This window comes from Notothenia rossii, assembly GCF_949606895.1.
Source record: "Notothenia rossii genome assembly, chromosome: 5".
NCBI classification, from domain to species: Eukaryota; Metazoa; Chordata; class Actinopteri; order Perciformes; family Nototheniidae; genus Notothenia; species Notothenia rossii.
Window position 1 is genome coordinate 27,849,847 of NC_136903.1, and position 27,735 is coordinate 27,877,581.

Here is a 27,735-nt window from a genome sequence, read left to right on the forward strand (position 1 = left end):
TAGGCATATAGGCCAACTGTATCTATCATGTGCTCAGATTGCGCACGGATTTACAACGAATGCTTACTCGACATGCTTTCACGGGTGCAAAAAAAGATTAAAGTTAAATTAGTTTAGATTTTTAGGAAACATTTGGTTTCGAAAAAGAGGTATGGATAAGCTACCATCAAATGCATCCTGAATGCCAAAAGCATAATAGTAGCCTACGTGTTGTTTGTAAATGTATTTATTATAAATAAATCGTTTTTTAACATGACATAGCCTATGCTTAGTTTTTGAAAGGGTTATTTGTTTGTCTCTTTGTGTATTGCACATGATTTTGTAAAACATTTTTCATTCATATTTTAACCGTATAATTCCCTTCTTTTATTCTGAAGGTCAGTTGTATTTCAGGAGACCTTGCCTAAAAAACAAAAACAAAGTCTATCGTAAATATATAAGCTACATTGCATATGCCTTTACAATCAAATAACATTCAACTGTTGTTAATTGACCATGTGATCCGTATGGGTTCCGGAATTGTATAATTATAAACACATAAACACATTGGTCTTAAAGTCTGGTTATTTCTCGACAGTAAAACATGTCAAGTCATAGTGACTTTGTTTTATCTATTCAAGATTAACATTGCATGCGTGTAGTTTCGGTCCAGTTGTTTCCTTCACCAAAAGGCATGTTTTGTAATATTCCTCGGTGTTTTAGGGTCCGTGTCTGCACACGGCAAAAACAAACTGCCAAACGCGCCCCCTCCCGCTGCTCTGCACCCGGCTGCTTCAACAAGCCCTCGTTAGCAAACCAAAGTAAATAAACCATTGTAATATGCTGCCTTTACGTACGAGGTGCTGTAGGATAAATCTTATTCACGATAGCACATGACATACAAGTTGTGGCTTGATACTACAGAGACTACAGCCTACAAACCAGACAGCAACGTTTCAGCAGTAGCCCAGTTATGGCTGTATGAAAATGATGTTTGTTTGTCACGTTTAGCTAGTACACATTCAACAGGTGGTTGTCTTTTTACCTTCACTGTGCTAGGATGTAGGATTTTGTGGTGGGGTCTTGAAGGCAGCATTGTCCTTTCTTTTTTGTGCTCGTCACTTTCCGGCTGGGGTTTTTCCACACAGGTTATTGCTAAACATGTCGTAACTTGTGCGCAAGGAGAATAGACCATTTATGGTAATGAGCTGACTAATGGGAAGGGACCGAAATAAATGATTTAGAGCTGAGTGCAACTTTTTTCCCCAACTACAGTAATTACAAGACATACATCACAGTCCACAGGAGTAAATACACAGCAAAGGTATAAACATTTTTATAGTATTATTTGTTTACTCAAACCAAGAGGTCGGAGAGGTACTGAGATCTTATAATTGAGTAAAAGTAGAATTACGAAAGTGTAGAAATACTGTCTATGTTACAAGTAAAAGTCCTGCATTCAAAATGTTACAAGTAAAAGTACTAAAGTATGAGCATCAACATATAGCCTACTTGAAGTACCAAAAGTAAAAGTACTTAGGCCTATTATGCAAATAAGTCAATTTCAGAATAATATATTTGATATGTTTTGATTATAATTATTGATGCATTAAAGTGTTATCAAAGCTGGCAAAGGTGCAGCTAGTTTGAAGGACTTTGTATACTGCAGGGTAACTTGTGAATTTACTCCAGGTGTAACTAAAGTTTTTAAGTGTTATATTATATTTGTAATAATTAATCAAAATCTGTAAAGTAAATTAAGGTGCAAAATAAAAGTATTGGAGTAAAGTATACGATGATTGAACATCATCAAGTCTTGATTCCTTATATGGTACAATAATATAAAGGTTCTGGCTTTCAAGAAAGTGATCATGTATCATTCATGTTGTGTCTATGAATCCTATGTCACTGATTGTAGAGCGTGCACACTGCACAGAGAGGTGCTGTTGCTTCCAGAGAACTCTAGAGGGAAACGTTTACACATTATTAGACAATAAGAGTGTTCCTTGTGCAACAGTTTTGAAATTTGATATTTGAACCATTGGTATTTCAGGTACCCATACAAAAAAAGTTAATCTACATTTGACCTTGCATTGTAACATCTGCAGAAAAAACATATACGCAACAGCTAGGCTATGAATGAATAATTGATCAATTAGAAATTATTGAATGGAAAAGTGTAGGATGCCAAAAGCATGTGCAAGCAAGGCATGCTACACTTTGTTTGCATAAAATGTAAACTATGTTGTTATATTTCTTGCTCTGACAGTGTATACATTTGTATTCTAAAGATTGGAAGTTGTGAAATATACGGATCCTCAACAAGACAGATCTAATGTACAATCATTAGGAGGGAAATATTTTTCTTGGTCCTGATCAAACTCTTCATTCTTACGTGTTGGATGATGAACGTGCACGTGTGTATGTAAAGGGCATGGGTAATTTGATCCATAGCTACCATAGCTGACCCTGAATGACATGCTCAATACCCTTACAAGCTATTTTACCTTGCATTAAAACAGACCAAAAAAAGGCATTTCAAGGTTTATTTGCTGTAATGCCATAAAGTCATCAGATGATTTCACTTGTCTCATTTGATCTATTATAACATAATAAACATGTAATTCATTTGTATTATTATAAGGACATTCAGTTTCTTGTAATCACAATTTACAATTCCTAATATTGAAATAAGAAAATAATTAAAAAGTAATCATTTTAGAAAGATGATGCCACTCAAACTAAAAAAAGCACAGATCTGACTGGAAGAAGTCCTGCTGTCACTGAGCTCCTTGCTATTTGCTGAGCAGGCTGGCTCTTATTCCACAGACCGCATGCGTCTCTCTCGATCACCCCCAAGCCTCCTGACGCAATCAATCGTTTTTCTTTGAATGCATGTTAAATCAGGCAGTGGTCCATATGCCATTAAACAATGTACTTCACTTGCCTTCAGTCACAAATGATATGCTGTGTAAGGACGGAGGATTAGTCCGTTTGATAGGAGGCTGCACACACTTTTTGACGTCCTAAAGCAGGTCAGTTCAGCAGCAATATTATACAATGGATTATTTGAAAGGCCAGGCATGATACTCTTTGAAAGCATCAAACAGCTTTTGGGAATTTCCTGCAAACACAGAGTTAAAAATTGAAATAATTTGAGTTATTAGTTATTAAGACATGAGGGAATTAGTTAGAATGTGTGACACATTTTGTATCGAGTTAATTGTTTCTCATATATCCTTATGTTTGAATATGGAAATGAGACATGATCTAATGCTAATTTGGATGAATTTAGGGGAAATCTGCAGACACAAATAGACAAAGGTATTAAAATTAACATCTCAATGTGTATTTTAGGATACTTTCTTTGCCTTCAGTGTCTCGCCTTAATTAAATCAGATATAGTCCCTCGAAAAAGGTAAAAAAGGTCAAGCTAAGATATTGCTAGAATGACATCACTTCACTTGCAAGCAGATTGATATGTACAGCTTATCTTTGGTTGTATGGTAGACTGATTCCAGAACAGAGGTGTGAGTGAATCACTGTTAAATAGTCTGATTGGGTGTGAGGGTCATTAATCATGTTAAACAGAGCACATCATGCAGCTTTTGATAAGCCCAGAATCTAGCAGTGCAAAGAGATGGAGTCCAGTTAACAAGGAAATGATTCTAAAAAATAGCCAACAGTTGTATTAAAAGATTGTTTCAAGATGTTATGGCATGAGTATGAGTATATATGACTAGCCATTTATACAGGTATGATGCTTTTGTTTCACTGTCCTAACTATCCCTGTGTTTTTACCTGCGGCTCTGTTTGCTGCAGGTAAGTCTTAGTAGAAGGCATTTAGAAATAATGTATAAATGTAAAGCTCTGCCATGTAAAGCATGGACAGTATCCACAGTGTGGTAAAATATCATTTAAGTTTTAACTGGTTTTCACGTTTGTCTTCTCAAAGAAACTGACTGATAATATTTAACACAAACATTTATTAATACTACGTTTTTGACATATTTGTATCCAGTTATGTCCCCTCATAAGTTCATGAGGGGACATAATGTATAATGTAACTATTTCACACACATCTTTAGTCAGCTGCGTCATGGTTTAAATGTCGCTCTCTTCGCAGATTGTGCAATGGATCATGTGCTGAACATTGCTGACAGCTCCATCTTCACTCCGTATGTTTACCCGGCCTCGTGGTCAGAGGAGGGGGCCCTGCGTCAGATAGTCAGCCTGTGGCTGGTGACCAACCTGGGAGCGGTGCTGCTCTTCCTGGGCTGTGGTGCTCTCAACTTCTACTACGTGTTTGACCATAAACACATGATGCATCCACTGTTTCTCAAGGTGGGTTGTTTGTTTGACCTTTTGACCTGGTTTACAAATGTTCCCTAGGAAACCAAATCGATGTGTCAAAAACTGCCATACAATAAGACCTCTTATATATTTATGTGCCACTTCACTTTGAAAATAAAACGAAACCCTACATTTTAATTACTTTCTTTTTTACTAATCTAAGGAGGACTTTTTTTTCCCAGTCCAAGATTTGTCAATAGTTAACATCATGGATTTTGATACATTTCATGAAGCACACAATACAGCAGCAATGACCAAATTGATGCCAGGACAATCGCATCTGGGCAAACATGATCAAATGGCAAAATCTTTTGGAAAATACAAATGTCAATGTTGAAGCCATGACTCTAAATTAACAGCCTTATATAATAAAATGTGTGATGTTAAGAAAGATGTATTATTGCAGACCTGGTGACAATTCAAAGCAAACTTCTCCCAAACCTTAACTTTGTCTATCTGATCCAACAACAGAACCAGATAAAACAAGAGATTGAACTATCAATCATCTCAATTTTCTGGATGAGCTTCCCAACAGTGGCCATTTTCTTCTGGGAGGTCCAGGGAAACAGCAAACTTTTCGACAACATCAGCGAATCTTCTCTGGGTAAGACAACCGTTAAAAACCAGGCTGGAACCTTAGGTGAAATTAAAGGTTATCTAATTATAGTCACTAATGGAATATTACTTGTTTGTTGCAATAGGTCATACACAATGATTCCTAATGAGACTTATTAGCCATTGGTTTGTTTCTTTCTCAGGCTGGCCCGGGGTGTTCCTGAGCATTGCTGGTTTCTTGTTCTTTACTGACATGTGCATCTACTGGATACACCGCTTCCTGCACCATAAGAGCACTTACAAGGTGAGCCTTAGCATGTTAATCGCTGGTTCGTAGCAACTCTAAACTATATATTTATATAAACATTTATTAAATGAGTGTATATGAAACAGGTCAGTTGTTGTGATGGACCCACTGAGATTTAACATCTAACAGCTCTACCAAACATTTGAGCATTTCAGCTTGTTTTTTTTTTAAAACAATGTTTAAGTTGAGTCTCACAGCTCTCGTCATCTGTTCTCCTCAATGAGCGGCTGTTTTCAGACCTGATAAACCTGCAGGTCCGCTGCAACTCCAGGCTGAAGACCTTTCTTTTTGCTACTGCTTTTAATTGGACTATTGATATTTCACATTGTAACTTGTAATAATGTATTTTATACCTGTGTTATTCTATATTAGCTTTTTTATGTTTATTTTATTCTCTTTCCTTTTTAATGTTAGTTTTAAATGCAATTTTAAAATGTGTTTCCGCCTCACTACTTTAATGTTTCCATCCGGAATCACCATGCTTTCTAATTTAACCACTTTATGTACCTTGGGAGCCGAGCCTGATATGTGTTATTTCTGACTGAAACATTCCTGTTATTCAGACTGTGTTTCTCCCCCCTCAGCATTTACATAAGCAGCACCACATATTTAAGATCCCTACGCCTTTTGCCAGCCATGCCTTCCACCCGCTGGACGGCTTCCTGCAGAGCCTTCCCTATCACATCTACCCGTTCATCTTCCCCCTCCACAAGGTGCTGATCTAATGAGGACTACAAGTTAAACTGCATATTTCACAGTAATGTTTTTGACATTTGCTGGAAATGTAGCATATGAATTTTGTGAATTGGGTAACATTTATATTTTTGCCCAAGACTTGAATGAACTGTAAAACGTTTTAAGTGACATTTGGGACTTTCTGAATTACAGGCGGTCTATCTGTCACTTTTCGTCTTTGTCAACATCTGGACCATTTCCATACACGATGGAGACTACCGCATCCCCGGCCCCCTGATATGTCTGATCAATGGTGCTGCTCACCACGTAGACCATCATCTCTTCTTCAACTACAACTATGGACAGTACTTCACGCTCTGGGATCGTATCGGGGGCTCCTACAGAAACCCCTCAGCCCTGATGGGGAAGGGGCCACAGGACCACATTGCACACACTGCACACACACAGTGAAGATCCAGATATCAATTTTTCACTCTAACGCTCTAATGCTTAGGAAAGAGACAATTGAATCAGATGCAAATAACTCAAACTAAGTGAGTTGGTAAGTAAGTTGTTAAAATATGAATAAAACATAATTATGGGGAAATATGTTTTTGTAAAAGATAATGGTGACATGCCAGTTGGCTGGAAATAACACTATACTGCATTGAATAAAAACCAGCAAAGTAAAGGCATACTTAATTGGTATGTGTTAGGGTTTTAACCAAGCTCTTGTAGCGATCTCTGATTTGAGAATCCCAACTTCATAAAATCAGGGCAAAGTTTCTTTGTAATAGGATTGATGGACGCTTTTTTTTTTTACTAATCAAACACAGTCTGTGTGTTTGTCCACCACTGTCCTCACTTTCCAGATTCAACCGCAAATGACAAAAAACTCAACAGATGACAGTGGCAAGGCAATTGTGTGTGACCCTTTTCCATTTATGCTATTACAATTTATTTATGAAGAATGGATTAAAAACCCAATAACAATGCAAACATACATTTTGCCTCATCCCTGCTTAGCTAGAACTTGTTGTATATACTTCAGTAAAAATGCAAACAGATGGTGAATTGCATGGGTCTGAATCCAGTGTCCACCTGCATATATGTTTATGTCCCACAGTCTGATTCCACATTAGACTTTCAGTTGCCAGTGCTCGGTGTGTTTTCGTGCAGGCTCTGCAGGGCGAGGTCTGTCCACTTCATCTCTTGCTCTTTCACAGACTCAGTGGAACCTCCATTGTCCTGCTCAGCCTCAGGCAATTCACTCTGACAGAGAACAGGGCAGACAGGATGCCATGAATAAAAGGAGCAATTCACTCAATACTTAAATCAACATTGTAATAGTGTCAAGACGAAATCGGAATATTTGAGGGGAAGCAAAAATAATTATAAAATGTAAACAGACTATATAAGATGCTGTTGCTAACATGAATGTGTTTGTAATACCAAAGGGATGGTGACATCTTCATACGGCAGCTTATCTTCCCTCCAGGCATCATCAGTGAGGTCCAGGACTCTCCCATCTCGTTGGATTTCACTGTCCATCTTCCGAGCAGGGCCCTGTTCAAACTCTCAGAATGTCTCCTCTGACAGAGTTAGTTAGCTTCAAGGTAACTGCAACACTGAACACACTGCTGCAGAATGTGCAGATACCTGCTTCACTGCTACTAGTTAACATCCAAACAACCATAAATGGTCAGAAATACATTGTAAACAATGTATTCGAAAAGTATGTGGTTTCAGTTTGTAGTTTCAGAAGGCTTTTATTTACTTCTAACCGCTTCACCAATGCATATCAGAAGTAGTGCGGTAATTGTAATTATACGTAAACATCCGGCGCCTGGTGATGATGTCGATTAATGACGCCTTCAAGTACTGGAGAAAATTGGAAACTACTGTATCAGTTACACATAGATACATTCTACATATTCTTCTCACAGTCCATTAAAAATACAATTACGAACGACAACAAAATCCACGACAACAACAATACTGTGTAATGACGGTTTTATGCCAGTGTACAAAAGGCTCCACAGAAATAAAACGCCTCCTGTTTCCAACGAATATAAACGGCCATCCCACGTATTGTTTTGCGGTCCCCATGGTAACCAGATTACTCTTCTTTGAGCTGTGTTCCTGTGAAAAAGACGTCCCATTCCTTGTCTCTGGTTTATTGCAATTGAAGGTAACTTTATTTAATTGATAACAATTGTACTACATTCAACAATAAGCTTAGTTAATTAAGGGTATTTTAGCATCTTGCCATGGAGATATCCCTACAGTGTTGTTCGGTGTGACCAAGTTTTTTCTTTTGAGGTATATGGGACTACTTTATTTATTTCTACTCGTTCAGTGTTAAAGACTCAACAAATCCATCTATATCTATACGGATGTAGGTTATTTCAAGCGAAATGAGAGAGCACCTCAGTTTTTCAGAGCCCTGCTAGTTTTAGACATTCATTCAGAATGAGCTTGTTTTTTTTGCATCATCATGTACTAAGGCTGTGTTTTTTTAAATTCTGATGTACATTTCTTATTACAGGCACTGCAATGATGTCAGCTTCTCAAGAAAAGCAGGTGGAAAATACAGAGCAGTGTGCCAATCCTGGAAACCCAGTTTTCTCCTGCATGTTGACTTCAGAAATGAAAGGAAGACACCTAGCGCTGTGGTCCAAGACCCAGAATCCACTGTACAGGACAACTTCCAGTGACTATGGTCTTTGCACTCAAACCTCTGGAACATCGCGCCGTGCTTTCTACCCTAAATCACAAAAATTCACTGAGGAAATTAGAAAGACTGGGCTGTTTCGTGACAACTCTCTCAATACTGCTCTTGACCGAAGCAAGGTGTATGACTGTCCCGATTTACAGAACACCATCTAAATGCATGATTGACTGTCAATTCAGCTGTGTTCTCTTATTCATGAGAAGTTTAGAATAAATCACTATGTAAATGGAAAATAAAAGCCTAAGCAATTTATTAACACACAGCTATCTTTCTCTTTTCGTTGAATCCTGTAGAGAAAAATATTTATGTCTGACAATCACCTACATCTTAAACAGTTGATATTAAAGCAGTTAATAGTTAAGCCCTGACTGTACATGTCACATATTTGTAACACTACATCTTGCTTTAATTTACCCAAATGACCAACAAGCTGATTCTCCAAGTTTTTTTTAAAATAATGCAAATGTACAAATGCAATCTTTCCATCCTCATATTGCCTGGCATATCTTTATAAATAAATAAATGATAACAGGGTGTTCTTACGTTGAATGCTTGACTATATATACACAAATAATAAAATCCAACATTGGTATGTAACAGCAATGCCTTACAAAATGATATTTATCTTGCAATGGAGCTTATTCTTTTTCTATAAACTACTTAAAAATACATGATATTAGTTTTGCCTTTCCTCTACTTCAGTCCTTGTGGTGTCTGATGATTGCGTTCACGTACACTGGGAACATTTGCCCTCGCAATGTCTGTCTGGTAGCCATTTATTCGCTTTCATCTAATTTCTGGTTTTGGTGGAATTTTCTTTCATACATTATTCAAACATTGAAGTAAAGCTCTCATTTCAAGGGTTTACGTTTTTACTGTAGTCTAATATAATTACTGTAGGCTATGCAGCTTTTTTTCTCAAGTCAAAATATTGTAATAACTTGTTGCTGTAATGCTTGATTCCCGCCATATTTTTTCTGTCATCAAACAATATTATAATTGAAATATCATGCACAAGATATTTCAGTAGGTTTCAAATACATCGTTGGTTAAGAAAGAAACACAGATTTTTGTATTTAACACAAAGGGGTCTTTACTGTATGTTGACGTCTGTGTTCCACATAAACCCTCCTCCTACTCCGCCAGCCGCGCCTCCGCAGCTACAGCTGATGATGGCCAATGCTACGGAACTTAGCAAACAGCTAGCGGTGTAGCGACGTTAACATGTGTACGACGTGTTACCTGGTCGTCCAATGAGTGTGATATATTAGAGTTCAGTAAAGGAGTGTTAAGGATCATAGACGGGTCATGTTAGGGTTCCCCTGGACTCCACCGGGGTTTGAGTATCGCGTGTAGCTCAATGCTAACCAGGTTAGCTTGCTTGTGTAGTTTGACAGTAGGATCAGAGGAGTGTCCAACTAACCGGGCTAACAGCTAGCTGCTTAGCTACAACACAACGTAGCTACTAGTTAGCTGTCTGTTTTGTAAACTATCTGGCCTTGCTCGACTGTGTGTATATGCTGCTGTTTTTCAACAACTCATAACGTAAGTATACGCTTGGATTGAAATGTAATCAGTATAGGTTACTACAAATTAATAAGGGGAGTTGGTGAGACTTGGTTTTTATGTGGAACTGCTATCTAATGCTACATGTTAATGCCTGTTTTGATGGGTGGCTAGCTTGCTAGTTAGCTAACTTAAACTATATGTGTATAATAATATAACGTCCCAGTGATTTAGTACATGACGATCTCATAACTGATATACTGAGGCTATGTGCTAAAGCAGCACAGCTATTTAAATACTAGACATCGGTCGGCCACTGTGCAATAAATAAACAGCAACATGGACAAATGCTGATTTGGTTTCACTTTATTTTTTATATATTGTATTTCTTTCAGGCTTGACATTTATCTCGTGGGGTATGTAACCTCAGCTAGTTTAAGGCTTAAAAAGGTTATCAGCTGTTAAACAGTTGAATAAACAGCTCTCACAGACTAAAGTTGGGGGGTGAATTTCACTTTTTCTCTTTTCTTTTTCCACAGCCATCCCAGCCCTGGATCAGAACTGGACCTGAGCCTTGGCTGTATATGATGTTCAGAACTTTTTTTTTGTTGCATCACCTGTACTTTACTGGTCCATTTACCTGGCATTATAATCACAAACCAATCACACATCTCTGCTTGGCAACAGTATGATCGCTCATGCTGACCCCACCCAGCCTTCTGGGACAAGAATATCCCAAAATCAAGCTCTCCAAATGATATGATAGTAGCCACCTGGATCACTTTTTATGCTTGCAGGAGCCTCGCACAGGTTCTGCTCTTCCTTTCCTCCTCCAACTGCCTTTGTCCATTCAGGGAGACTCTTGCGAGTGTGGTCTCCGGCACTGGAACCATGGGTAACAGCTGTGTGTGCCGGGAGGATAGTGACCTGGAAGATCATCACCATGGCTCGTCAAGGGCAACCCGAGGACAGGCTAGGCGGGTGGACCACGGTACCGGCGGGGGTGTTGATGCCGGAGAAGTGAGGAGCAGCAGACCCAGGGACCCCGTCAGGCCTCCACGCAGAGGGCGAGGGCCCCATGAACCAAGACGGAAGAAGCAGAATGTGGATGGTCTGGTGCTGGACACACTGGCTGTCATCAGGACACTGGTAGACAAGTAAGTCTCATGAGAGTAATGATATTGATAAAGATGAAATAGAGTCAGTTGTCTGTACAGTTTCAAATCGTTTTTCTATACATTTGACTTTGATGTCTGTTGGGAATTCAGCCATGTGAAATACTACTATCGTCATTTTGGTTTAGAAAACGTAAGTACTTAAAGTTGTCGCAATTAGATGTGGATTAGGGATTGGAAGACTGAAACACCTTAACTTGAATAGTGCTCCAAGCTGCAGGTATTTGGAATTTTACCTGTGGCTTCAAATAGTTAGAACTCCTTAGAGAGGACTTTGAGTCATTGTTCTTTTCACAATGTTTCCTTCCTTGTAGTGTAGTGATAACCTGCTGCAATGATTAAGCAAGATTTGTATTTACTGTGATGATGCTGCTGGAGTACTTTCTTCCTCCCTTTTCTTTTTAATAGAAATGCAGTTCAGCATGAACCTTTCTGGTGTTGATTAATGTCCTCTTCATGAATCTGGCCAACAAAGCATCTCTTATGTTATGGGGTCTTTTTATCACTTTTAAATAATGTTGAATTATGTCCAGAGGGCCTTTGTCACAAGGCTGTGCAGCCCCATGTTCCTCCCTACATGAATGCTTTTTTGAGGACAACGATCCAATTTCCAAACTCTTGTCACATGACTATTCATAAATTCAAGTTTATAGTTAAACGTACCAGGCCGCTTCTTGAAAGAAAAATTAAGCTTCAGTATTAAGTTATGGCTTTCAAAATGAAACCAGACCTCAGCTTGTAATGGGGCATGAAATGCAACAGTAATGGCGGCGTCATCTAAAAACAGCGTCCATGGAGATAAATCATTTATGCTTGCCTTGACCTGCCCATGGGATACCATGTCTGTTAACAGCCATTGCTGCAATCACAGAAACAAACAAAGGCGTTCATCATCATTATTACTCACACGCAGTGATCACAGTGTCATCATTATGCACTCTCTGGTTGAATTCTCTACAGAGAAACCCTACTTCTGTGTATGCACATAAATGAAGCCATAAATCACAAAAAATAGAGCAGAGTAGAGCTGAACAATTCTAGAAACTATATAAAATGGCGATGATTTTGGGTCTCATTTCGATAGGATTAAGCCGATATTATGGCTTCGGAAAAATTGTGTTCAATTGAGGAGAGTTTATAATGTATAGCGCTCAAATAAGTGAGTAACCAGTTGTCAATAAATGATGCTCTTGTTCTTTTTCCAGTGACCAAGAGCCCCCTTACTCCATGATCACTTTGCACGAGATGGCAGAGACGGGTAAGGATGAAAATGAAGCACTCACATTCACACACTGGGCAGAGAGCACTTCGTCCAGTTAATAAAAACAGAAAGTAAACAATATACAAAAAATGTGACAGGATGTGATAAAAAAGCACTCCTCTTTAGTTCTGAAAGGATCAGAGGTTGTACCACAGGAAACGCAGTCTTGTCAGAAAAAGTGAATTGAAGGTGGCCGATGTTGTTGTCTCATCATGACTAAACCATTTCTTCGGTAGTGATATGCACAATCCTTCCGACATAGTTTCCTCAGGTTAAAAGGAAAGTATCCACTGTACCTGTCCATATCTGATGTTAAACTATTCCCGAGATGCGTCATTTAGAATGACTGATAAGCAGTCCTAGGAATTTAAACCGTTCCCTTCAGAATATGCTGTCCCATCCCCCTGGGGATGTTTTTGAGAATTGCTAAGGTAGTGATATAACAGCTTTGTAAGCAGCAGACAGTCGCGCTCCTCTTTTCAGTGACGGTTTCTCCTAACCTCTTTGACGCTTCATTCAAACCACCAGATAGTATGTCACAAACTGAGGTAAAGATAATATCGAGAATATTATCAACATATCCCACATGTGTTAATATGAAAAGGCTATAAGGCCTAATTCAGAACATCCACAGACCTCATTTGCTGTTGACACACTGTATCGAATTCCCAATGTTGTCATATTTACAGTGGAAAATGGTTCGGTTGCTGTTTGTGTTGGTTTGAATGACAGGTTTAATTCTTATTCTGGTTTGGGTTTAAACTTTAGTGGATGTTTGTGTGTGTTTTTGGTCTGTTGTGTTTGTGCTTTTCTCATGGCACATGATGCTCTCATGCGCTGTGTGTTTGTTTGTATTCAGTAGCCTATGAATTCTTGAGTTTGCACATATGGTGTTTAATGCTCACAAGGCGTGGTGTTGTGTGCTTTGACAACAGCCATGTCGAATATGAGCTAGCAGATACTGAACCCTAAAGGCAGCCAAGCAGAAAGCCCGTCACTTTCTGTTTGACATGTGCCATGATGTTACATTATTCATCAGGCCGTTCACTGCGGCTTTCAGAAGGGTTGGTGGTAGAGAGAGACTCTTACTGAGTCATCTAATGGACAGGAAATGAATGTTTCAGTAATTATGGTGCATCTCCTATTCCGGTCTGTCTTGCACACAAAGGGATTTCCTTCTAATTATTTTTAGTAAACTGGATAATGGGACTAATGTTGGAAACGCCTGTGTGTGCTCTAAGTGTGTATTATATTTCAAACAAGGAAGAACGTCCAATCTGTTAAGTCTTAAACCAACCTCTTTGTCTCCTATCCCACAGATGATGGTTGGCTGGAAGTTGTCCAGTCTCTGATTCGAGTGATCCCATTGGACGACCCGCTTGGCCCTGCAGTGATAACCCTTCTGTTGGATGAATGCCCCCTGCCCACCAAGGTTAGTGTCTTATAGACATTTGAGGTAATAACTTTGTAAGGCATGGTTTCTTTAAAATAGGCGAAGTTACACCATCTATCAACAGACATTACCTTCAGATTTCAATCAGTCCTTAAAGGGTCAAACTAAATCACTTTATTCTACTCGTTTAAAATGTAGACTAAAATACTGTAAACCGTGTGCGCTAACCAGATCCTGAACATAAAACTGTGAACTCCTCAGCACATGAAGCCTTGAATGACTTGGCTCACACCAAAAGCTTTGTGGCAAAATTAAAGTGAAACTTCAAATGAACTGCCGACAAGAGAGGTTGGAAAAATATAAATAGTAAAATATTTAAAGCATGTTGGGCACTTCCTCTTTCCCATGATTCTTTCTTAAATTGCTGATTGTTCGTACAGTGCATCCGGAAAGTATTCATACCCCTTCACTTTTTCCACATTTTGTTATGTTACAGCCTTATTTCAAAATGGATTAAATTCATTTTTTCCCTCAACATTCTACACACAATACCCTATAATGACAAAGTCAAAAACGTTTTAAAATATAATGTAATTTTGTAAATGAATTAAAAACCAAACGCTCAAATATCACATAAACATAAGTATTCACACCCTTTACTCAATACTTTGTTGAAGCACATTTGGCAGCAATTACAGCCTCAAGTCTTCTTGAGTATGATGCTACAAGCTTGGCAGACCTATCTTTGGGCAGTTTCTCCCATTCTTCTTTGCAGATCGTTTCAGGCTCCATCAGGTTGGATGGTGAGTGTCAGTGCACTGCCATTTTCAGATCTGTCCAGAGACGTTCAATCCGGTTCAAGTCTGGGCTCTGGCTGATGCACTCAAGGACATTCAGACTTGTCCCGAAGCCACTCCTTTGTTATCTTGGCTGTGTGCTTAGGGTCGTTGTCATGTTGAAGGGTGAACCTTCTCCCCAGTCTGAGGTCCAGTGCGCTCTGGAGCAGGTTTTCATTAAGGATCTCTCTGTACATTGGTGCATTCATCTTTCCCTTGATCCTGACTAGTCTCCCAGTTCCTGCTTCTGAAAAACATCCCCACAGCATGATGCTGCCACCACCTTGCTTCACTGTAGGGATGCTATTGGCCAGGTGATGAGCGGTGTCTAGTTTCCTCCAGACATGATGCTTGGCATTCAGGCCAAAGAGATCCATTTTGGTTTCATCAGACCAGACAATTTGGTTTCTCGTGGTCTGAGAGTCTTCTAGGTGCTCCATGGGGGCTTTCATGTGCCTTTTGCTGAGGCGTGGCTTCCTTCTGGCCACTCTACCATAAAGGCCTGATTGGTGGAGTGTTGCACAGATGGTTGTCCTTCTGGAAGGTTGTCCCATCTCCACAGAGGAACACTGGAGCTCTGTCAGAGTGACCATCGGGTTCTTGGTCACCTCTCTGACTAAGGCCCTTCCCCCCCATTGCTCAGTTTGGTTTGGGCGGTCAGCTTTAGGAAGTGCCCTGGTGGTTTCAAACATCTTCCATTTGTAAATAATGGAGACCACTGTGCTCGTTGGAACGTTCAATGCATCAGACATGTTTCTGTACCCTTCCCCAGAACTGTGCCTTGATACAATCCTGTCTCTGAGGTCTACAGACAATTCCTTGGACCTCATGGCTTGGTTTGTGCTCTGATATGCACCGTCAACTTTAAGACGACAGGTGTGTTCCTTTCCAAGTCATGTCCAATCGAGTTAGTTTACCAAAGGTGGACTCCAGTCAAGTTATAGAAACATTTCAAGAATGATCAGTGGATACGGGATGTGCCTGAGCTAAATTTTCAGTGCCAAAGGGTGTGAATACTTATGTACATGTGATATTTCATTTTATTATTTTTAACACGTTTGCAAAAAATTCTTTAAAAACGTTTTCGCTGGGGTATTTAGTGTGGGATATATTGAGAACAAAATGAATTTAATCCATTTAGAAATTAGGCTGTAACCTAACAAAATGTGAAAAAAGTTATGGGGTATGAATACTTTCCGGATGCACTGTATGTAGACGAGTGGTACGCAACTACAATACTCCTGCACGATTATTGCATTTTTTTATACACCTCAAGAAACTGGCTTTTAACTTCCATCCCATGTATCGGTTTCATTCTGCCTCTGCTGTCCAGCCCTTCTCTTCCACAAGGGTACAATTAAAATCTGTTTTTGACCCCCTGCCTCCCGGCCCAAAGTAACCTGAGGACAAAGGACACTGTATGACATTCGGAACAGTGTGAACCCTTTACTCTTTCCAGAAATATTCTCCACCTAACAAAACACATTATGCATGTTTTATAATAAAAAGCTCTAAAAAAAAAAATGCTCTTGTAGAACTCCTTGCCTGCAGCTGCATTGTTTAAGTAGCACAAGCTGGACACCACTGAAAGTCTGAAAAGTGCTGGCACTGCAGGGCAGCAGTTGTTCCACATTGTCTAATCCTGGTTTCTGCTGCATCACTGACACCGTGTCCCTGTTTGTACAGTATATTACATTATATTTTACCTATGTTGTGCTTTCTCTGGTTTTGATCCAGATAATCATCTTGTTTTTCTCCTCTATGATACGATAATACTTTATTGTTGGATCAAGTCTGATATCTTAGTTGCATGAGAGCAGCTCCACCTTCAACATCAAGGACTCTGCATTTAATATTAGGATTGACTGGTGATCAAACAAGTGCTTCAGTCTAACTTTATTAAACCGTGGCACCCTGTATCTTCCATTCGATGGCAACAATTTCATCTTGCCAATCAGGACATGGTTAGGCCAGAGAAATGTTTGTTAGGCACATATTCTATGTGACTTCCCTAAGACTAACTGCTCCGTCTCTCCTCTCCAGGACGCTCTCCAGAAACTGTCTGACATGTTGAGTCTGAGTTCGGCTGTGGCCCGACAGGACGCTCTGATCCCGGCCAAACACAGAAACACCACCGCTGTCCTCGGATGCCTGGCAGAGAAACTGGCTGGTACGGTCCACTTTTACACAAGTGATATTTTTAATCCTTAAATCAACAATAATTGTAACTTGCTCCCTTTGATCAAATAGACATTCAAGCTCAGAAACAAAAATCTGCGTGTAAATCAACTTGCTAGGACATTAAACTAACTTTTGCTGAATTTGTTTTCCTATATTGAAGGGCTGGGTTTGGTTTGGGGCTCATTCAAATTCTTTTGTTACTCAACCAGAGGGTGGAATATGAAATGGTCAGACAGCTCATGGTTTTAGCTAATTCAGTCAATACTTTTTACGGATCAAGAAGTAGCTAGTCTCAAAGTCAGGATAACTTTGCGAATACTGGTTTGAATACATTTGTTGTGATAGTGACACAATTCCTTCACTTTTTTTCTTAAGGTCCGGCTAGTATTGGATTGTTGAGCCCTGGAACCCTTGAGTACCTTCTAGAAAGTCTGGTGAGCGCACACACACACACACACACACACACACACACACACACACACACACACACACACACACACACACACACACACACACAGGCAATTTCAATGTGCATTTACATGAAACCAGATGTTGTTGTCAAGTCAGGGGTTCCCAAACTTTTCAATGCCAAGGCACCCAGAAGTCTTTTTACAAGATGTCTGTTAAAAACCCAAAGAAAACACTACATACAGTGGTAAATCCTTTATGTACGCTGTTGTGAAAATGTGTCTTTCCCCCCCCCCCAGTTTGCTGAGGTCCCTCTGAACACAAACTAATGATCATTTATTTTCTGTGTTTTCTGTAAATGTCCCTCCAGAGCTCCGAGGCCCACCCGACGGTCATGCTGTTTGCTCTCATCGCTCTGGAGAAGTTCTCCCAGACCAGTACGTTCACTCACTGTTTTCACAAGATTTTTTATCAACTAGTGACTTCCTTTTCAAATAACTAATCAAATAGGCGGCCATGACAACGGGCATGTCCATTGACTCTACTTCTGCTTATTTACTACTTCTCTTGTGGTTGTTTGTTTATTTGCATATGAAATATTCTGAGAGATTTGCTCTTCTCCAACCGATTTTTCAGCTTATTTCGAAAGCAACATGCCACCCTCAGTTTAAGATTACTTTGCTGCAATGTTTTACGGGAACTTGACTGGAATTTGCCCTAACACTTAATTTCCTATTTTCCATAGCCCTTTAGAGACATATATCAGTAAAGTCACTTGTATCTCTGACATTGATTTGTCCGGCAGTGGCTCAGTCAGTAGGGGCTTGGACTGTGAGCTGTTGGGTCGCCGGTTCAAGTCCCTGACCAGACCTAAATATGGAGTGTGGACTTCTACTTGGAGAGGTCCCAGTTCACCTCCTGCCCTGCCGTGGTGCCCTTGAGCAAGGCACTGGACATCCCCCTTCCCCCCCCTCACTCCCATTGCTCCCTGGGCGCTGTACAATAGCTGCCCACTGCTCCTAGTACTAGACTCCTGGTACTAGGATGGGTTAAAAGCAGAGAACACATTTCACTGTGTGTGCTGTGTGCTCTGCATGTGTGACCATTAAAGAGGGTTTCATCCCTCCCAATTCTAATTCTAGACTGTTTTAACACACATGCCTGGTGCATTTCCTCGCCTGCAGGTGAGAACAAACTGACAGTGTCTGAGTCGTGTATCAGCAATCGACTCGCTGTCCTGGAGTCGTGGGCTGAGCATTCCGACTACCTGAAGAGGCAGGTCGGGTTCTGCTCACAGTGGAGCCTCGACAACCTGTGTGAGTAGCCCCACACTTTCAACTTTTGATGTTTCTGTAGGATAGTGTTTATTTGGATATTTTTTGTCTTAGTCTCATCTTTTTTTAAATATTAAGTCAACCTAATCCTGCTTTAGTTGACAAAAGTCTGGGCATTTTTGTCCTTTTGGTTAAAGGAACCCCTTACATATTGGTATTAGCTGTAGTTTTAGTCAATTTTAAACCTTTTACATGGAACATATTTTGTGTTTTTGTTAACAAAAAACAAGACTGATGTAGAATCCCATGCCACACTGGCGTGTGTGTGTGTGTGTGATTTTGTGTGTGAGAAGTATTGTGATTATGTTTCCTCTGTCCAGTCCTTAAAGATGGTCGTCAGTTCACATACGAGAAGGTCAACCTCACTAATATCAACGCCATGCTCAACAGCAATGATGTGAGCGAGTACCTCAAGATCTGCCCGACTGGACTAGAGGTTAGTCTGTGTGTGCTGTCTTCATGTATGCAAATATGATAAGTAACAGAACACAACATAACCCTCATACAAATGTTTTTCTTTCGCAAGTGTATATGAGAATGTCTTATGGTTCTTTTTTCTCTCCTATTCTCAGGCACGATGTGATGCCTCGTCCTTTGAGAGCGTGCGTTGCACATTCTGCGTGGATTCAGGCATTTGGTACTACGAGGTGACGGTCATCACGTCGGGTGTGATGCAAATCGGATGGGCCACCAAGGACAGCAAGTTCCTCAACCATGTACTCATCTTCAACCTTTACCGTTCAGCTTTTTCACTGTCTGTTTCCTTGCAGTCACACAACTTAGCGCTCTGATGTGTGTGTGTTACAGGAGGGCTACGGGATAGGAGACGATGAATACTCATGTGCGTACGATGGCTGCAGGCAGCTCATCTGGTACAACGCTCGCAGTAAACCTCACTCTCACCCCTGCTGGAAGGAAGGTCAGCATTACACACAGGACTCCTTTTTTGCTTTTATTTTATCGCAAACAAAGTTTTCTGTCAGTCTTAACAGTTGCAGAGAGAGGACATCACGTCTTACTCATTTTTTAAAAAATTGCTTCACTTTTCATTGGGTTTGTGATTTATAGAACCCACACGGCAGCATTTAGGCTCTGATTTACCTCCCTCACGGAGTATCAGATAATAGTTATAACGGTGTGCCAAAACGTTATTCTTGTTTGTGTGTGGCCTGTTTAGGAGATGCTATCGGCTTCCTGTTGGACCTCAGCAAGAAGCAGATGATTTTCTATCTGAACGGACATCAGCTGCCAGCAGAGAAACAGGTCTTCTCCTCCGCCACGTAAGTCTACACACAAACATACCATCAAGTCCTTTATCTCTTTTCCCCTGGTTTGTGTTCTGGTGACTTCTTTCCTCTCCCTTTATGTCCTTCCTATACCCTTCATTCTGTCCTGTGTATTTCCAACTTGTTTTTACTGTCCCTTTTTTAAATGAACCTGTATCTTTCCTTCCCCTCTGTCTCTGTTAGGTCCGGTTTCTTTGCAGCAGCCAGCTTTATGTCGTACCAGCAGTGCGAGTTTAACTTTGGGGCCAAGCCTTTCCGTCACCCACCTTCGGTCAAGTTCAGCACCTTCAATGACTTTGCTTCTCTGCTGCCCAGTGAAAAGATCATCCTGCCCAGGTACAAAACGAAGCTGTCCATAGAGGGATTTTGAGAGCAGTCTCTAAAAATAGACTACACTCTGAGAATTTGGAAATGCAGAATGCAATCTGTTGCTGTACCAAACGGTCCTCTGACTAGTGAATCATTTGTTTGCACACAGCGTCCAACACTTAGTTGTGCCATGATACAAAACATGACTCATCTTTTGGGGCGCTCCAGTGTTCACAGAGAAGATTCATTAATTTGTTGGCAAAACTAAAGCAGCTCTGAAGACTAGTTATTAGTTTTACAACAAGGCACCATAGCTTTCTTTTAGCAGACACCTTTAATATTCGGATTTCAGTTAAATGGCAGTGACCTAGCATCCCCAAACACCCCAAAATGAAATGCACCATTTACTTATTATACCTGATTTTGACAATATGTAATTTGAAGTCTCTATTGTAATAAATAACATATTTGTGAAGCTTAAATCATCGGATTTGGTTGAATTTACACTAAAGTGATACCATGCTGCAACACAACCTAAAACATTACCAGAGCTGAATTAAGACAGTGTTAATCAAAACGGAACATTTTTATCTAGACAAAAGCCTTTTTCCCACAGGACTAGTACCACCAAGGACCTCTAGTCATTTGTAATAATTCAGCTGTGATAGAATCGAGGGTCAAATTTGCCATTACTTGTCAAGTAAAAGAGAAGAAGATAGTATTAAATACATATCTGTAAATGGGAATATTAATCAGCTTGTTTGCATATGCTTGTTTGTTTGTGTTTCACAGACACCGGCGTCTAGCCTTACTAAAGCAGGTTAGCATCCGAGACAACTGCTGTACGCTGTGCTGCGACGTCATGGCCGACACGGAGCTGCGGCCCTGTGGACATGGGTATGTGTGCATGTCAGCAAGTAAAACAGTTTAAATCAATATGTTATTTGAATTGTAAATCTGTCACAGAAAATAGAACATCTGAGTTAATAACATCCTAAATTGTTCTGTTTTCCTCCAGTGGTATGTGTATGGAGTGTGCCTTACAGTTAGAGACGTGCCCCCTGTGCCGCCAGGACATCCAGACCCGCGTCAGACTCATTGCACATGTCTCCTGACAAACCTCCTGCCCCTTCTCCTACATGGAGAGACACACAAGCCCTACAGCCTCCTCCTTTAATCCCCTCTCACCCAGCAGGGCTGGAAGGATGGCGCCAACATGTTGTCATGATGCCACAACTGTGTCTTCTGGTCAGAGCAGGCGACGATGGAGGGGAGGAGAGAAGGAAAAAAGGAGATAAGAGGAGACGGAATTAAACCAGCTGGATTCCTCCCATTTACCTACTTCACCTCTTTTGTATAACTCACTGCAGAAGCTGGGGAAGGAAGCATCAACTTTCTGCCAACAGTCAGACAAAGAGAGCAAGAGTCACAAGCAGAAATAATTTAACGAGAATACAGACAGAACCAAGCTCTGGTCTGCAAACCCCTGCGTAGAGTTGTTAGACGTTGATTCTATGATATGAGGATCTCACTGCGCTTTCAGCTCAGAGGCTACTACTATTTAATCCCATTGCCGTCATGCACACATCTGCAGATCTGAAAGGGCCGGTTGCAGAGGAACACAGCCTTTAGTACACTATTAAACCCAAGGTACAGATACATTTGAGATAGTCCCATCTATATGTTTTTGGGTATAGATATACGAATTCTGGTGTTCTCTACGTAGCATTTCCATTGTCTTTTCTCGAGGTTATACTAACTCCTATCCTTTGGTCAGCTTCACTGTCTGTACTAATTGATCGCCCACTGGTAGAGTTTGAAAAAATACATTATCGGGTAAAATATCAGATCTTTATCTTGGTTTCATAAAGCTTTAAAGTTCCACAAAGAGTTTTCTGGTTTGGTTTACAATGTAAAATTAAATCAGCTGTCATGCAACCGAAAGCATTTTTGACAAAATGTATGTTTTACAGCCAGTTCAAAACTTGAATCTGTATGGGAAGTAATTGTCAAGCACGACTGACCCTGCTGCTTTTTGTGCTTTATTGTCTTTGCTCAGCTGTTGATATTTCCTCTGTCTCTGTCCTCTCTGTAACAACCACAACAAAGGAATACAAAAGATTTGACAGAAAATGTATCCACAAGTTGTATCCCCCACTTAAAAGTCTTTATGTTTTAAGAGCCAGTAAGGGGGAAGTATACAAATTGACACCGACAACTTCTGAATTTATCTTGGGTTGCTTGATTGGTGCTAACAATTTGGCAACAATTCGTAATTTAGCTTCACCATGAGTCAGGCTCAGTTGAGGGGCATCATAAGTAAATATGTCTTAATTTTTGTTTGTCATAACAAACACGTGCGTCTGTATTAAGATGAATTTTTTCAACCTTCAAGATGTGATTTAATTTTGTATTATATTGATGGTGAACGCTGATGTAGAGACTTGACAGTGTTGTGTTAGCCGATCAGTAAATTGTTTAAAACAAATGTGAAATGTTGAAGTGAATCGTTTTTCATCAATATCAGTTTACTAAATATCCCAGCGCCATCTTAAAATGCAGTGAAATACCCACTACACAGTTAAATCACCTAAAGAGTGAGGGCTTCAGTACAGAATTTCTATTTATTTTTGTCTGGTTGGCAGCGTGTTGTCCAATATATCTTTAAGACTGAATAAAATGTAGTTGTCCTCTTTGTGCTTTATATAACTTATAAGCTTATTATATAAGCACGTTTAGCCATTTCTCCATCTTCCTCCCAGTCTTCATAAACCTCATGTTTTCTGTCGTTTCTCTGTCCATCGCTTACTTGAAGCATCTCTGTGTTGACTGAATGACATTTTGGAAACGGGTTATGAAATAGGAGAGGTAGTTATTCAAGAAAAACTATATGTACAATTACAAAAATCAATGTTACCAAATTACCATCATGAATAATTTCGAATTTATGTTGGACAAACTGTTGTTGACAGACTTACTACTCCACCAAATAGCATGACAAGGATCTGTGAAATCATTCAGACTATACTGTAAGGATTTCTGAAGGGTAACATGCACCTCTCAGTAGGAGAAAGACTGGTTTGCTATCTTGTATTTCCTGGAGCACCTTATAATGTACATGCAGGTGAGAGAAATTATATGTTGGTCTCTATGGTTGGAGATGAAGTTCAGGATTGTATAGAATAAGTTGTGGGTTGTATTTAAAACATCGATAAAGGAATTTTGCTCAAGAGTTCCCTAAGATGTGACTTACGAATTGTTGTTTCCTGGATTGTGATATTTGTAAAAAATAAATGTATGTTCATCAGAGGTTATGACCAAGTGGTGTTTACTTATCTCAAATTGTCTTGTGTCTTAAAATAGGAGTGACAATAATCTGCATCTTTAACAATGGCGTTCCAGTTGTTTTACAGAAACACTTGCTAATAACATATGCTATTAGACATATTGTAAACTTCATAATAGACACTAATTTACCAAGCAATTCATTCTTTAAATAACAATTGGTCACAGTCAATATAGCTACTTATTATACATCCATGATAGCTACCAATACTTGAATTTAGTAAAGAATGACTGAAGGATGGTAGTATTTAGATTATTTGCTTACATTTGAGTGAAATTCCAGCACAGGAAGCAAGTGTTGTCTCAGTAATCTTGGTAAAAATACTAGTAATTCATCTATCTAATAATCGATGCCAAACGATATATGTTTCAGGTAGGAACTAATGGACGAAGCTTTGGTTCTACCGGACACAACTCATTTGCGCACGCCAAGTTCGCCACCGTTTCCTTGGTAACAACACTACGTTCGGCATTCATCATACACGGTAACGATTATTCAACAAAATGGACATCCAGGAACGAAGTAAGACAGATTATTTGACTATCATTTTAAGTTCAAGGTAGGGGTGAAGTAATACGTTTATTGAGGAAAATGCTAACATGTATCTAACAAACAGACACGCTAACAACATGTGCTAAACATGCTAACCGTTAGCTTGACTAGCCACCTAACGTTAAGTAACGCTATTCTTCGGTAACGTTAACAGACTCGTTAGCCCTTACTGTCTGTGTGGTGCAACGAAATGTATTGTGAACACTTGCAGCTAACCGAGCTCCTTTGCATAGCTAACAGCTTTGATTTTCACCGCAACATATTCATTTATTGCCTCTCCTCATCCTCCAGATGTCCGAGGCTGTGGAGACAACATCGTAGAAATGATTGACATGGACGAAGAAAACTTTGCTATTTCCACGTAGGTACTCACAATGCAGAAACTATGATTTCCATTCAGAGCTGTGTCATTTAGAGAGTGTTAATGTTTGCTTTTCGAAACCAAATGCAAATGCCAAATAATGTATTGTTCAAGCTGAGTGGTAATTGAGAAACTTGTCTCTCGCTGTCTTAAGAATTTTATATTTTGAATGCTCAAGACTTGAGCATTAACTAAGGCTTAAGGGGAGCTAGTTCCATGACAATCAAGTGTCAAGTTCTATTTTATGAGGCTCAAGCTAGAACAAATGATACAATACGGCGATGTGCTGCATATACAGTCTGATTTGAATGGTGTGTCTTGTTTTTTTCTTCAGTTCCTCAGCTGCAGATGCTGCTTTTGATGCTGTTGTTGGCTCAATAGAAGACATCATCATGGGTAGGATTAGTTAAGCAACACCTTCAGCCTTTTCTGTAAGCATTTTGTTGTGTTGGCCTTACTATTTTTGATTTGTGATAATTTATATTCAGCCACCGGAAAGTAAGAAGTGATAATCATAGTTTGATGTTGTAGAAACATATCCAATATTATCTTTTTGTTCCTGAACATGAGGAACTTTGTGTCTTTAAGATGTATTATATACAAATATTGAGAGGTATGCTCCTAAAGTGCTCCAACTAATTGTCTCGATCTGTTCATTCGTGGTGAACATTCTATTACTGAAAAGTATAACAAGTATTTCATATTTTATCCTAGACATTCTTTTAAAGACTACCTTGCTAAACCTATATAGACATACACATCTCAAGTGTTTCCGATATTGATATGTATTACTTTTTTTTTTAGAGGAGGAGTTTCAGCAGCTTCAGCAGAACTTCATGGACAAACACTACCTGGAGTTTGACGACTCTGACGAGAACAAGCTCAGCTACACGTCCATCTTCAATGCATATGTGAGTTGCTGTGGTCCAATGTATCTCCCTCACCTGTCTCTGAGGAACATGCCATACAATTATCTGATTTGTATTACCCTGTCTATGTACCATACACACGTCCCTTCAGAAATATCTCAGATTTTACCACATCGTCTTTCCTTTTTACAGCTCTGTCTAGTAGTCAGGGATGTAAACTAAGACCTATTTCGTTATAATACTCTTGACTGTTGTGTAGGTCGACCTGCTGGAGAAACACCTGGAGCAGCAGCTGCTGGAGAGGATCCCCACCTTCAACATGAACTCTTTCATAGAGCTGCTCATGTAAGATGTGACATCACAACTCTCTCCTGAGCTCCTACAATGACTTTACTTCCACTGATAACATACTGCTCTGGAGAAAATGATGAGACCACTCAAACATTTTCTTAAAACTCCATCTCTACATGTATAGCAGCCATTCCATTCCAGTGTCTGTTGAATTGCAACACAGAGAAATGTTGTCAGTAGTTTATAGAATACAACAAAAATGTGTTGTGGTGTAATTGTGGATACACCTGTTGCATCTAAGAAGTTGTATTTTATATTCGGCAACTAGGCGGCACTAAACTACATTGCCCCATGTGTCCCTCTTCCATGTGCAGGCAACACAAAGAGGAGGTGCCAGGGGACATCTTTGACATGCTGCTGACCTTTACTGACTTTGCGGCCTTTAAAGAGATGTTTCTGGAATACAGAGCGGTGAGTTAAACCTACTTTGATTAGTATTCTCTTTTTTGTATGTTTTTACTTGGTATGTTGACAGTGGGTAAGCCTGTGTTCATGCACATTTAAATCTATACTGATTTCTGCAGACAACTGGGTAAAAACAAGTGGTTAAATCACGCTTTACTTAAAAAGTACAATATGCAAATTCCTGGTAGGGGTCTTCTGAAACAAATCAACAAAACTGATACATCAACAAAAGACTTACTTTGGTCACATTCTCAAGTAGCGTGGAATTATGGAAGTTGTTTTCCCTTCCTCCAATGTCATCGTTTGTGAGGCAGTTATCTTTGCACTTTTAGGGTTTATTCAGTTTCATCTATAAGAGGTTTTTACTGGGAGACAAATTATCTTCAGATATCTCGTCCTCTACAAAACAAACTGACCCCCTGACTAAAATCAGTAAAACATCAAATAAAGCGAATTCATGTAGATAATTCTCTGATGAAATGGGATCAAGACGACAAAGGACTGTAATCCTTTCTCAGGTTAAAAATATGTAGTTAGAAAAGACCAAGATCTAAAAAGTATGGTAAGCATGTGGCTTAATAAATTGATGAAATAGTCAATTATGACAATCAACCATAGTGCTAACCTATGCACACAGGGGATACATAGCCATCAAGGCATTTTTTATGAAGAACTGTTACAAATACACTTTTATTTGTGGTTCTAGGAGAAGGAGGGCCGAGGGCTGGACCTGAGTCAGGGACTGGTGGTCACATCTCTGATCCCCGCGGGATCCTCTGAGCCGCAGTGACACTCACAGAGAACCAACATTTGAATTGGCTCCTCCTCTACAGTACATGTTTATTTAATATTTTCTCCATGGGCCTTCAGAGCTTTGCAGTCTAATGATGAGCTGCTGGAAACACTCCCCATAAATCTACAGCCTGTGCACAAAGGACTCCTAACGGCCAAATTGTAAATGCATTCCTCTGTGTTTTATGTGGCGAAGGTATGTGTGTTCAAGACGCTCTCTTTAGTTAATGAGTGAGATCTTTCTTTCTACTGTCCAACCACTGCACTGGGCACAATGAATACTTGAAATATGGAAATGTGTGTATCTGGAATCTACAGATTTACGCACCATTTTATGTCTTTGCAAGTTCTGCCCAATAACGGAGAAGGACTCTGGTGCTGCATTGGACTAAATGTATGTTTTTCATGTCTTCTCACTGGTTCTTATGTGAATGTATCAACAAACCCCCCTGTAAGCAGAGGAGACCATTTGTGTGAATGTGTAACTCGGCTCTCTTTGCCTGGGTTGGTATTTTTTGTAAGAAAATAATATATGTTTTATGAAGTTTTAAATTATTTTGTCAGTTTGAAATGTATTCGATTGAGCTTTGCATCTGTGAAAGTCATTCTTTAGGTATTTAGTGACTGTGTGGGTCTGTGTGTGGGCATGTGCGTGTGTCTGCAATTAGAAATAAGATGTATGTTTTAAGTACAATGTCAAGGTATTTTCTGATGTTTCATTTGTTGGTAAAACGATATTTTTAAATAAACCTTTAAAAATTCTTACA

At 39.7% G+C, this 27,735-nt stretch overlaps 4 protein-coding genes across 5 annotated transcripts; 3 read left to right on the forward strand and 1 right to left on the reverse strand.

Moving 5' to 3' along the window:
- Nucleotides 1–2,706: 2,706 nt before the first annotated feature.
- LOC307040614 (lathosterol oxidase-like) lies at nt 2,707–6,647 on the forward strand. Its single transcript, XM_079683619.1, has 6 exons — nt 2,707–3,014; nt 4,106–4,323; nt 4,804–4,936; nt 5,091–5,191; nt 5,779–5,907; nt 6,083–6,647. The coding sequence occupies exons 2-6, from the start codon at nt 4,114–4,116 to the stop codon at nt 6,338–6,340; spliced, it is 831 nt and encodes a 276-aa protein (XP_079539745.1). The 5' UTR covers nt 2,707–3,014; nt 4,106–4,113; the 3' UTR covers nt 6,341–6,647.
- A 143-nt stretch (nt 6,648–6,790) lies between these two features.
- Nucleotides 6,791–8,055, reverse strand: anapc13 (anaphase promoting complex subunit 13). The gene is made up of 2 exons (XM_079683620.1): nt 7,322–8,055; nt 6,791–7,141 (listed from the first exon to the last, which is right to left on the reverse strand). The coding sequence occupies exons 1-2, from the start codon at nt 7,418–7,420 to the stop codon at nt 7,016–7,018; spliced, it is 225 nt and encodes a 74-aa protein (XP_079539746.1). The 5' UTR covers nt 7,421–8,055; the 3' UTR covers nt 6,791–7,015.
- Nucleotides 8,056–9,720: 1,665 nt separating this feature from the next.
- On the forward strand, nt 9,721–23,601 carry rspry1 (ring finger and SPRY domain containing 1). The gene is made up of 15 exons (XM_079683618.1): nt 9,721–10,148; nt 10,649–11,266; nt 12,490–12,542; nt 13,865–13,977; nt 16,818–16,944; nt 17,331–17,389; nt 17,734–17,800; nt 18,548–18,679; nt 19,018–19,133; nt 19,270–19,413; nt 19,505–19,616; nt 19,875–19,977; nt 20,167–20,319; nt 21,085–21,189; nt 21,311–23,601. The coding sequence occupies exons 2-15, from the start codon at nt 10,869–10,871 to the stop codon at nt 21,405–21,407; spliced, it is 1,779 nt and encodes a 592-aa protein (XP_079539744.1). The 5' UTR covers nt 9,721–10,148; nt 10,649–10,868; the 3' UTR covers nt 21,408–23,601.
- Nucleotides 23,602–24,011: 410 nt separating this feature from the next.
- arl2bp (ADP-ribosylation factor-like 2 binding protein) lies at nt 24,012–27,733 on the forward strand. 2 transcript variants are annotated; one of them, XM_079681064.1, is made up of 7 exons: nt 24,012–24,122; nt 24,482–24,551; nt 24,886–24,947; nt 25,356–25,462; nt 25,680–25,765; nt 26,086–26,182; nt 26,883–27,733. In XM_079681064.1, the coding sequence occupies exons 2-7, from the start codon at nt 24,514–24,516 to the stop codon at nt 26,964–26,966; spliced, it is 474 nt and encodes a 157-aa protein (XP_079537190.1). In that variant the 5' UTR covers nt 24,012–24,122; nt 24,482–24,513; the 3' UTR covers nt 26,967–27,733. The 2 variants fall into 2 exon arrangements, with proteins under 2 accessions (XP_079537190.1, XP_079537189.1); XM_079681063.1 differs by having other exon boundaries at nt 24,020–24,160.
- Nucleotides 27,734–27,735: the final 2 nt, after the last annotated feature.

Coding starts and splice junctions, on each gene's coding strand:
- LOC307040614 (XM_079683619.1), top strand. CDS start 4,114: ATGGATCATGTGCTGAACATTGCTGACAGCTCCATCTTCACTCCGTAT. Junction 4,937..5,090: donor CATCAGCGAATCTTCTCTGG/GTAAGACAACCG, acceptor TTTCTTTCTCAG/GCTGGCCCGGGGTGTTCCTG. Junction 5,908..6,082: donor TCATCTTCCCCCTCCACAAG/GTGCTGATCTAA, acceptor TCTGAATTACAG/GCGGTCTATCTGTCACTTTT.
- anapc13 (XM_079683620.1), bottom strand. CDS start 7,420: ATGGACAGTGAAATCCAACGAGATGGGAGAGTCCTGGACCTCACTGAT. Junction 7,142..7,321: donor AAGATGTCACCATCCCTTTG/GTATTACAAACA, acceptor GTTCTCTGTCAG/AGTGAATTGCCTGAGGCTGA.
- rspry1 (XM_079683618.1), top strand. CDS start 10,869: ATGATAGTAGCCACCTGGATCACTTTTTATGCTTGCAGGAGCCTCGCA. Junction 13,978..16,817: donor AATGCCCCCTGCCCACCAAG/GTTAGTGTCTTA, acceptor TCTCCTCTCCAG/GACGCTCTCCAGAAACTGTC. Junction 17,390..17,733: donor AGTACCTTCTAGAAAGTCTG/GTGAGCGCACAC, acceptor ATGTCCCTCCAG/AGCTCCGAGGCCCACCCGAC.
- arl2bp (XM_079681063.1), top strand. Junction 25,766..26,085: donor TCTTTCATAGAGCTGCTCAT/GTAAGATGTGAC, acceptor TTCCATGTGCAG/GCAACACAAAGAGGAGGTGC. Junction 26,183..26,882: donor TGTTTCTGGAATACAGAGCG/GTGAGTTAAACC, acceptor TTGTGGTTCTAG/GAGAAGGAGGGCCGAGGGCT.